The sequence below is a fragment of the Crocuta crocuta genome, unplaced genomic scaffold (genome assembly GCF_008692635.1).
Source record: "Crocuta crocuta isolate KB4526 unplaced genomic scaffold, BGI_CrCroc_1.0 scaffold675, whole genome shotgun sequence".
NCBI lineage: Eukaryota > Metazoa > Chordata > Mammalia > Carnivora > Hyaenidae > Crocuta > Crocuta crocuta.
The window spans coordinates 837,541-847,167 of record NW_027528796.1 but is presented as its reverse complement, the minus strand read 5'-3'; the positions used below and the strand labels follow the sequence as shown (position 1 = coordinate 847,167).

General features: G+C 62.2%; 1 protein-coding gene across 14 annotated transcripts in view; it reads left to right on the top strand.

Moving 5' to 3' along the window:
- Positions 1 to 9,627, top strand: part of PCBP3 (poly(rC) binding protein 3) — a 258,218-nt gene that overhangs the window by 232,351 nt on the left and 16,240 nt on the right. For 8 of the 14 annotated variants that reach the window (XM_077755395.1, XM_077755393.1, XM_077755390.1 and 5 more), the window contains 6 exons: positions 122 to 154; positions 476 to 592; positions 1,502 to 1,633; positions 2,400 to 2,528; positions 5,442 to 5,585; positions 8,879 to 8,920. In XM_077755395.1, coding sequence (XP_077611521.1) covers positions 122 to 154; positions 476 to 592; positions 1,502 to 1,633; positions 2,400 to 2,528; positions 5,442 to 5,585; positions 8,879 to 8,920 — 597 coding nt within the window. The remainder of the gene's footprint in view (positions 1 to 121; positions 155 to 475; positions 593 to 1,501; positions 1,634 to 2,399; positions 2,529 to 5,441; positions 5,586 to 8,878; positions 8,921 to 9,627) is intronic. The other 6 variants (XM_077755402.1, XM_077755397.1, XM_077755401.1 and 3 more) reach the window with 2 other exon arrangements.

Below are 9,627 nucleotides of genomic sequence, written 5' to 3'. Positions count from 1 at the left end.
GGGCTGCTGCTGCTGGGCCCCAGGGCAGGCGGCCCCGACCCGCCCACTGCGGCGCCAAAGCCTCTGCCCGCCTGCAGCGCAGCGCCACTGACCCTCAGCCTCTTGTCTCCATCTGTTCCAGAAAGGAGAGACCGTGAAAAAGATGCGTGAAGAGGTGAGCTGACTGGCACTCAGTGGCGTCCTGTTTGCGGGCGGGGGGGAGGCGCGAGGCCTGCAGTCCTGCCCCGTGGGAGCCCCGGCCCCAGCCAGGCCACCTCCGGCGGTCTGGAGACCCCCTTCCCTCTGCGGCGCGCGCCCGCGTCAGGGCCTCTGTTTCCGGGGGCGGCAGGGGGCGCGGCGGCCGGCCCGCTCTGAAGGAGGCCCCGGATGGCCTCCCCGTTTAGTGGGGGGCTTGCTCGTGGCTGTCGGGAGGCCTGGGGGCCCCGTACAGCTTCCGCCCGCGGCTCCAACGCCGTCTGCTGTGCCCGCCTTCCAGAGCGGCGCGAGGATCAACATCTCTGAGGGAAACTGCCCAGAAAGAATTGTGACCATCACAGGCCCCACCGATGCCATCTTCAAGGCCTTTGCCATGATCGCCTACAAGTTTGAGGAGGTGAGAGGTGCCCCCAGAGACCCCGTGGCGGGGGTAGGACACAGCCCTTCACCCCTGTCACCTCCTCACTGCCCAGGGGCTCTGCCGTCACTTGGTGACAGGCCAGCTGTCATGCTCCGTGTCCACGGGCCCGGCCCTGGGCGAGAGCCCCAGCCGTGCCCCACCGATGCTGCCCCCACGTGTGAGCTCGGCCCAGGTGGACCCGAGGACTCTCCTGTGGGCCTGTATTAACACGCGTACACTTGCGTGTCTGTGGCACATCTGTGTGCCCTCTCAGCACGTTAAATGAAGGTTCTCACGTGTTTCCAATATCGTTCATCTTGCCAAAAGTTATTCAGAGACGCGTTCAGAGTTTTTATTCAGAGGGTGGTCGAGCCGAGGAGTTAAGTTTTTCTGTCAAAATGTGCCTCCCTGTCTGTCCAAATCCCTTCGTGCCGCGCCCAGCCTTAAGGACAGAGGTCAGGGCCTGAGTCCGGGCGTCATCTGCGTCTGCTTCTTGTCCCCCTCCCCCCAGTCCATGGCAACACCAGGGCCGCCGCGACCTGTGTGTCTGGAGGGATTCGCACGCGCGGGGCCCCTCCTGCAGGTGCAGCTGTCGCCTCGCTCTTGTCCTCCTGAGCCCGGCTGGCCTTCACGCCTCCGTGATCCGCCAGCCCGTCCACTGTGCCCTTTCCCCGCACACTCGGCCGTTTGCCGCAGTGTGTGTGCCGAGCTCCCCCACCTGGGGACACTTGAGTCCCCGCACTTATCCTCTCCCTGCCTCTGCTGCCCCTCCCCCCGGGGGCCGGGACCCTGCCCCGCCAGCCCCCCAGCACATTCAGATGCCCTCTCACCGAGCCCGGCGTCGGCACTCACTGGCATGTACGTGGCTTGCTGGGGAGGCCCACACGTGTGTCTTTCTCTCCCCAGGATATCATTAACTCTATGAGCAACAGCCCTGCCACCAGCAAGCCCCCGGTGACACTGCGGCTGGTGGTCCCTGCCAGCCAGTGTGGATCCCTGATCGGCAAAGGCGGCTCCAAGATCAAGGAGATCAGGGAGGTAACAGAACCTTCCCCGGATGCCGGTGCCCGCCGCTGGGTGGGTAAAGCCCACCTCTGGGGACCCCAGCCCCCCCCAGAGGCCCAGCACCGAACCCTGCCAGCGTGGAGCCATCCAGAAAGTGGGTGGGGGGATGTGGAACCCCCTCGAACGTGCACAAAGCTGTCGTGCAGAGGTATGGGGCACCTGTGGGGGGGGGTGCACCCCAGCCAGGAACAGGCAGGGCCCTTCTGCCACCCAGTCGTGTGGCTCTAGGCCACAGAGGCCGTGGTCTCTGCCCCCAGGCAGGCGCCTCCAGGAGCTGGCAGGCCCGAGCTGTCCCAGCACGGCGGGAGTTGGTGTGAGGTGTGGACTTCATGCTCACACGTTCCTGTGTTCAGAGAAAGCCTGACTTCTCCCCTCTCCCGTAAGGAGGGTGGCCACCCTGTCGTGATTCCGGCAAGGAAAGAGTCTAGGCCTTCCTAGCATCCGTCTTTCTCTGTGACTCCACAAGGGAGATAAAATTCCATGTATTTGAAAAAAGCGACTCCATTTCTGACTCCGTCTCTGCAAATGCCACTTGCAGGTTAAGACGCCTCTTGTCCAACATCATTGTCCCTGTGTCAGGCCGTGCTGGGCAGCGGTGGGACGGAGGGGACCGGCCCTGCCCACGGGCCCCTGGGAACAGGCGGAAGGCCGGGGTGCCAGGCGTCCAAGCGCCGCACCCCCCAGGCACCCTCTCCAGCACCCGGGAGCGCTGCCCCACTCCAGTGTCTCGTTTCTGCAGTCCACAGGTGCCCAGGTCCAGGTGGCCGGGGACATGCTGCCCAACTCCACGGAGCGGGCAGTGACCATCTCGGGGACCCCCGACGCCATCATCCAGTGTGTCAAGCAGATCTGTGTGGTCATGCTGGAGGTACAGTCCGGGCATCCAGGGATCCCCGCCAGCCACGCCAGCCGTGGCTTCTCCGTGTCGGCTGTGGCACGTGGCTGGGGCCTCGCAGGGGGGCCTGGGGTCAGGAGCGTGACCTGAGTGAGAGCCGTGCCTGGGCTGCGGGCGCCGTGGGAGGGGCAGCTGGCGGCACGTCCCTCATCACGGCCGGGGAGCCGGGGAAAGGGATGCGTGAGGAGACCCTGCACAAAAAGTCGTTAGTCTGTGGCGTGAGGGGCACCCAGGAAAGGGGCAGCTGTAAACACGGCCCACGGATGGGGGAGGCCTGCACTCACCACCCCTGCAGGCCTCAGGGCCCCATCAAGACACAAAGGAAGAAAATTACACTGAAACGCCCGATTGTACAGATAGGATAAAATAAATTGGTTAAAACGAAAGGAGAAGCAAAGAAGACACTGTTGAGCAAGACAGAAGCCTCTGGAAATTTGGGGGGGAAACGCCTGAGATTTAAATCTCCGCCTCTGCCCCAAATGCAGTAGGGCTCACCGAGGCCGCCAGCCCTTGCTGGTCTTGAAGCTAAAGTGAAGAATCTCTGCATCCCGTGAAAGCCCCCGACGCATGCGGGCCTGAGGCCCTGAGGGAGGGTGTGCGCCAGGCGCCCACAGCCGCGGGCCCCCCACCCCCGTGCCCTCACCCCTCTTGTCCTTGGCCTGGTGTTCAAATCCCCCCCAAGTCTTTAAAAAATCTGCATAGTTTTTATTTTCCTGAAGTACAATATTTTGTGAAGTCGAAAATATTTTTCTGAATATTGGTGTCCTGACAGTCCCTAGCCACTGGCCATGGTGACANAGGCCAGAGGCAGCGGGAAAGCACACGCAGCCTGAGCTGCGGTGGCCTCTCAGGGTGCAGCGGGCGTGACAGCTCCGGGAGGGACATGGCCTCCTGCGTCGGAGAACAGGGGTTGGGCTGAAACTGTCGGCCTCCTCAGGACTCCTCCCAAGCGGCGCTGCCCAGACCTCGCTCGCGGTCAGAGGCGGCCCCGCGGAAGCAGGCCCGAGCCCGTCTGCTGTGGGTGCCGGCGCCCCAGGGCTGCGGCTGGAGCCGCCCGGTCTTCCCGCACCCGGGAGGCTTCCGTGAGACCCCACTGTGAAGCGCACGTGCCAGATGTGAACGGCGGACACGGGACGCGGTGGCGCCTCGCCCTTGCCGGGACACCAGGGGAGGGCGGGCCGCGGCGCCTAGAAAAATTGGGCCCATTTTTTAGTGAAAACTAGCTGGACGAGCAGCAACGATTAGAGGACTTACAGACATAGCTCCGGGGTGGCTGCACACCCTGCAAGCGGCCACCGAGAGAGGTGCCCTCTGGTGCGGGTGGGGCCCCGTGGAGAGCACAGGGTCACCGAAAAGCCTGCCCGGCAGTGCCTGCTGCACCCGGGGGCGGGGAGAGGGGCGGCTCAGAGGCCCCCCCCCTCGTCTGAGGACACCGGCAGCATGGGAACCGCAGCTCACAGTGCTGACGTGGCGGGCGCTGCCACTGTGGGGCCGGAGGGCTCCGTGGAGGGGGTGCCCAGCTCGGGGACAAGGGACAGCCACACCGAGTTCTCTGCCAGCAACGTGAGAACGCCACTCTCTCAAACTCCATTCATCACGATTCTGCCACGATGAAGTGAGTCTTACTTGAGCCGTGGTGACCCAGCTACACAGAGGCAGTTCTGAAGGCATTCGGTCACACCCGCAGAAACACTGAAGCCCGGCCGACCCTTAGAGCCCGGAATCGCCCCAGACCTGGGTCAGCCGGAGGGCCCCACAGCAGCCCTTCCTGCTTCACAGCAAGGCCACAGTGTCCCCAGGTCACACTGCTCTGCCAAGGCCGTACAGATTGCTCAAGGTCATTCAGAGTAGCCAAGGTCACAAGCATCATGTCCAGGTCAAACCATGTGCCCGTGGTCACAATGCATGGCTTGGACTGCAGAGCTGAAGCTGTCACCCACGCTGCTAAGCCTGTCCCCACATCGCCATGTGTCTCAGGTTGGGGGCACGGTAAGGTCACACCCAGGAGCCCAGGGTATGGGCTGGGCCTGAGTGGGCCCTGGGCTCCAGACTCCCGGCAGGGACAAGCCGGGTGGGGCTGCTGACCTGAGCTGGGCCCTGGGGCCTCTACTCCTCTGGGAGGTCACCACCTGGCCGGACAGGGGAGGACCCTGGTCGCCTCTGACCAAGGAGTTGGGTTGGATTTATCAGAGTCTGGCAGACTTCTGGTACTTGAGTACCATCCACCCCAAAGTAAAAATCCTATACTTTTGGACACAGAATAATCCAAGGAAATTCTAACAAAGCTCATCATGACTGTAACATATTCATTTGGACTCTAAGCTTTATTTTAAGAAAGTTGATCCCTTTTGTTAACAGTGAGATTGGATGTTTCTAACAGCCCCGTGATGATGCCTACCGAGCATCGCGGCCCTGGCCAAGCTATGCCTCTGGGGCTCCGGCGGGACACCCCTGTGGTGGAGCTGCCCGCAAAGGCCGGCTTCATCCTGAGCATGAGAGAGGGGGACAGATTTCCCCAGAGGACACCACCCAGGCCGCCACAAGCGGCCACCTGTGCAGCCTCGGGTCCCTCAGCGTGGGCGGGGGCTCGGCTCCCACGCTTGCTCGACCGGGGGTAGCATTCCACACCACCACGGAGCCCACTGCACTCTGGGCGGAGGGCGCCCACGTGGAAGTGTATTCAGGGCAGTGGTCACGTGGAAGAGAGGGGGGCCCGCTGGAGGGCCCCCATCAGGCAGCCCTCCCGCCGCGGGGTATCCCCTAACCCCTGGCACTGCCCGGGGTGGGCGGGTGGACGGGCTCGGGAAGGAGGCCTCCCCGTCGTCAGATCCTGATGCTGCGAAGCTGCTCTAATGCTCTCTCTCCCTCTCCTGTCCCTTTTCCTAGTCCCCACCGAAAGGTGCCACCATTCCCTACCGCCCAAAGCCCGCCTCCACCCCTGTCATTTTTGCAGGTGGTCAGGTAAGAGCCGACCCGCTCGCGGCCTCCACTGCCAACCTCAGCCTTTTACTGCAGCCCCCGCCGCTGCCCGTTAGTGCACTCAGGTTTTCTCCCTTCTCACGTGCACGTCTCCCACCCCACCCACGCTGGGCGCAGAGCGCTCCCGGCCCACCGCCGGGCACGGGGCGGACGGGCAGGGTCGGCAGACAGAAGAGGCCAAGGCAGACGTCCCGCAGAGGCTGGGCCCTGGAGCGTCTTCTCCCGGGCCTGGCACAGAAGGACCCCGGTTCTGCCTGGGCGACATTCGCCCAAATCTGCTCCAGTGTCTTTAAGAAGCTTAGCGGAAGGGCCAGGAGCATTACAGTGACCCTACGGTTGGAGGTTGAGACACGGAGTCCTGGGAACAGGGTCCCGTCTCCCCGAAAAGCACACCCCCAACTGTCCTCAGAGGAGGCTCTAGGAACACTCGAGGGAAGGGATAGTTGCCTTCCCGGTCACAGGGGTGGGTGGCCCTCCCCCCTGCCCCGCGCCGGCCGGGCCGGGGACACCTGTGCTGCACGCCTGTTGCTGAGGCCGGAGCCACTGGCCTCCTTCCTCCCTGCCGCCAAGGGGCCAGGAGGCCAGCAGCCACGGAGGAATTGGCATCGGAGGCCAGCAGCTCCTCAGCAGGGCCCAGAGAGAGCCGAGGAGGGGGCTGTGCCTGCCTCCTGCCGTCGGGCACCTGTCCCACCCACCTCGGGGTCACCACAGTAGGTAGAGGGCCTTGGGGGTGCCCGGCCAGGGTGCCTGGAGCAGCTCTGCGCCCAGTTGGCGGTGACGTGTGTCTTTGTTCAAGGGAGAGTGAAGACCGAGCATTGCCAGAGGCGACCCGGGTCAGGGGAGAACGGCCATGACTTTATTATTAACAAAGAGGCAGATGAAAATTTTCTCCACATTTTAAAGGAATCTTATCAGATCCTCCAGAATGACCCCCATGTTAGGTGAGGGGCCTGTGTGTCCAAGAGCAGCATGTGAGCTGCTTCCCACCGGGAGGGACCCAGTGGCCCCCATGGGGCTGCGTGGCTCAGGGGAGGCGGCCGTCCACTGTGCCCGGCTTCCACGTGCGGCCGCCTCAGCCCTCAAGGCTCCCAGTGGCCCTGCCCTTTGCCTGGACCCTTCTTGTCCCTGTACCCTCCCTCTGCAGCCCCCATTTTACAGGTCAGAAAGCAAGGCTGCATGGAGTCACGGGGACACACGCAGACACAGGGGGCCTTGTTCAGAACACCATGTCCTTTCTCCTGAAGTCCGGGCAAGCTAGCAGGTTAGCTACCTGTGTGGCCTTGACCCTGACATGGGTTTCCACAACGCCACCATGTGGTAAAGTGCAGTCTGTGTTCAAAAGGAAGACACATTAACACACACAGGAGCCCAGGAAGCCGCGTGGGCCACGGCCAGCACCCCCGCCGCCTGGGTCGTCTCCTCTCAGGGCAGCGAGGTCGCCCCCATCATGTGCACTTGTCCTGAGGCTGTCCCCAGGCTATCGGGTGCCCCCACGACAGGTCTGGCCAGTGGCTCTTTGTGGTTGTGTGGGGACAGAGGAGCTGCAGCACAAACTGAGAAATGGGCCGTGAAAGAGATTTAGTGCAGCCAAGGGGCCCCTTCAGAACCCATACCCCACCTGCCGCAGGACCGAGGCCTGACCCCCCTCCCTGTGGGTGCCCCACCTGCACTGGCTCTCACTCACCACTGGTACCCGAGAGCCAGCAGGTGCCCCACCAGGCAGCGCCAGCCCTGCATTTCAAAAAATATTTTTAATGTTTCTTTATTTTTGAGAAAGAGCAAGAGGGGGAGAGACAGAGAGAAAGGGAGACAGAGGATCTGACTTTGGCTCTGAGCTGTCAGCAGGGACCCCGACGCGGGGCTCAAACTCACGAACCCTGAGATCGTGACCTGAGCCGAAGTCAGACACTTAACTGACTGAGCCCCCAGACACCCCGACCCAGCCAGCCCCGTGTTTCAAGCAGGTCGCAGATGAGGAAGGTTTCGTCTGGAGGAACCTTTGTCTGTCCAGCATTATCTCCCCTCTATCCAGACAGCGCGGTAAACTGCTCCCACAGCTCAAATAGAATTGAGAACACCACCACCTAAGAGAGTAAAAACGTGTGGGATAAAGAATTGCCCTGTCAGAAGGTGTGTGCAGTTCCGCGGGGGTGTGCAGGGCTATGGAGCGGCGTGCGTCCCAGGCCTGTGACGCGTGGTGACGCACTGGAGCATGTGCCTGCTGGCATCTGCACAAAACCTGAAGGCCAGGAGAGGGAGGTGGTCCCACTGCCTGAGGGCGGGTCTGATAAGATTCCTTTACTTCCCCACGGACGCCACGGAGGCCCCCGCCCCCCGGGAGACCCCCTCCACTACCTGGTGGCCTTTAACTCCCAGCTTGGGTTGTTTACAAGGAAAACTCTCGGATGCCACCCTCGGTATAGAATCCACGGAAGGGACACTCGGACTGGCCTGGGGTCTCCCTCTTGGTGCACGTGTGCAGATGCAGGTGGGCATCACGAGTCCACTCAGGATGTGGCACGGGGACCCCATGTGGCCGGTGCCGGAGCTGCGTCCCTGCCCAGGGCTGGTGTGGCACGTTCCACGTCACAGCACGTGAGACCCGACAGCACGTCTTTTGTCTTTACTCTCCCTTGACCCCTTGTGGATTGTTTGTTTTTGGCCATGAGTTTCTGGGAGCGTCTTAGCGGGTGGACGGTTGAGGCGGGTGGGGGCGGGCAGGGGAGAGGCGTCCCGCCCTGCCCGCTGTGGCCCCTCTGAGTCGCCGTCTTGGCAGCGAAGCCTCAGGGACCAACCTGAGAACCGCTCGGCCCTCTGAGGCTGCAGGTCAAGACCGTCCGTCTGCTAACTGATTTGGGCACATTTCTTTCTTAATCTGCCTTTGCCAAATTGGTTTTGAGTCACCTTTCAAAGGTTCTTTGGTTTAGTTTTCTTGGGATAAATACTTTGTAAAAGTGTTTACTCTGAAAGCTGATGAAAATTTCAAAAGGTGAATAACTAATGAATCTGTAACAGAGGGCAGAGGCTCGCAGGGGTTTCTATGAAACCTCCCCGGCGTCCCCATGGCCCGGCCGGCTCTCCCGGAAGTGGGCGCGCTGCCCTGGCTCACGGGTCCCGGTGTAGCGCCGGTGGGGCTTGCCACCCCCGTGCCCCCAGTCTGCACCTTCGGGTGCCCTGAAGGACTTGCTCTGTGTCCTGAGCCACCGGGGGCGGGCAAGGGCAGGCTCTCTCCAGGGGGGCTCCGGCCCGTTCTCACGAAGCCCCGCCCCGAGGAAGCCCGTGGCCGCCGGTGGGCACAACGTGGCTGGCCGCTGCACGAGCTGACAGTGTCTCTCTCTTTCTAGGCCTACACGATCCAGGGACAGTACGCCATCCCCCACCCAGATGTGAGTCTCCACTCTGCCTCCCTGGCCTTCTCTTCTCATTACCGTTACCCACCTGCATGCTGCCGTTACTTGCTACTAATATTAATATTACACAATAATATTAATACCGTTCTCTCAGTGTTCCTGACCTCTGTCGTATCCATATGACCTTGAATAACCTTTCACCTCTTAGCACTAATTCTACTTGTGTGGAGGACTTGGCCTGATGTCAAATTGTTCCGATTGTCGCTGCATTCTGGGGCTTTCCTCTGCACACAGGGCCTTAGGCGGTGGCCACAGGGCCGCTCTGCCATGGCACCTGCCCCCACGGGTGCCCTACACCCACCTGAGAGGTTAGGCGACGCGCCGTCGGATGCTGGGGAGGACGTTTGAATGTCCAGTAAAGCCACACCGTCCCCTGTGGAGCCTGAGTTGAAACAGCAGCCCCACACCCTGAGTACAGAAGCTAATAGAAGTGGCCTTGGCTTTCATTCCAGAGCCGAAGCCCGTTGCTCCGCCATCGGGCCTGCTCGGATGTCCTTGTGTGTATCCCGGTCTGAGTGCGGTATCCGAGAGGAGGAGGGGGCATCCGAAAACGCACTGTGCCTTGGCCTGGGGGCCGAGAGGCCAGTGTGCAGTGGCCCATGGCCGTCTCTCCACAGGGAGGCAGACGCTGGGGCGAGGGGGCTCGCGCAGGTCCATCGGGAGGGGAGGGGCGGGGAGGAAAG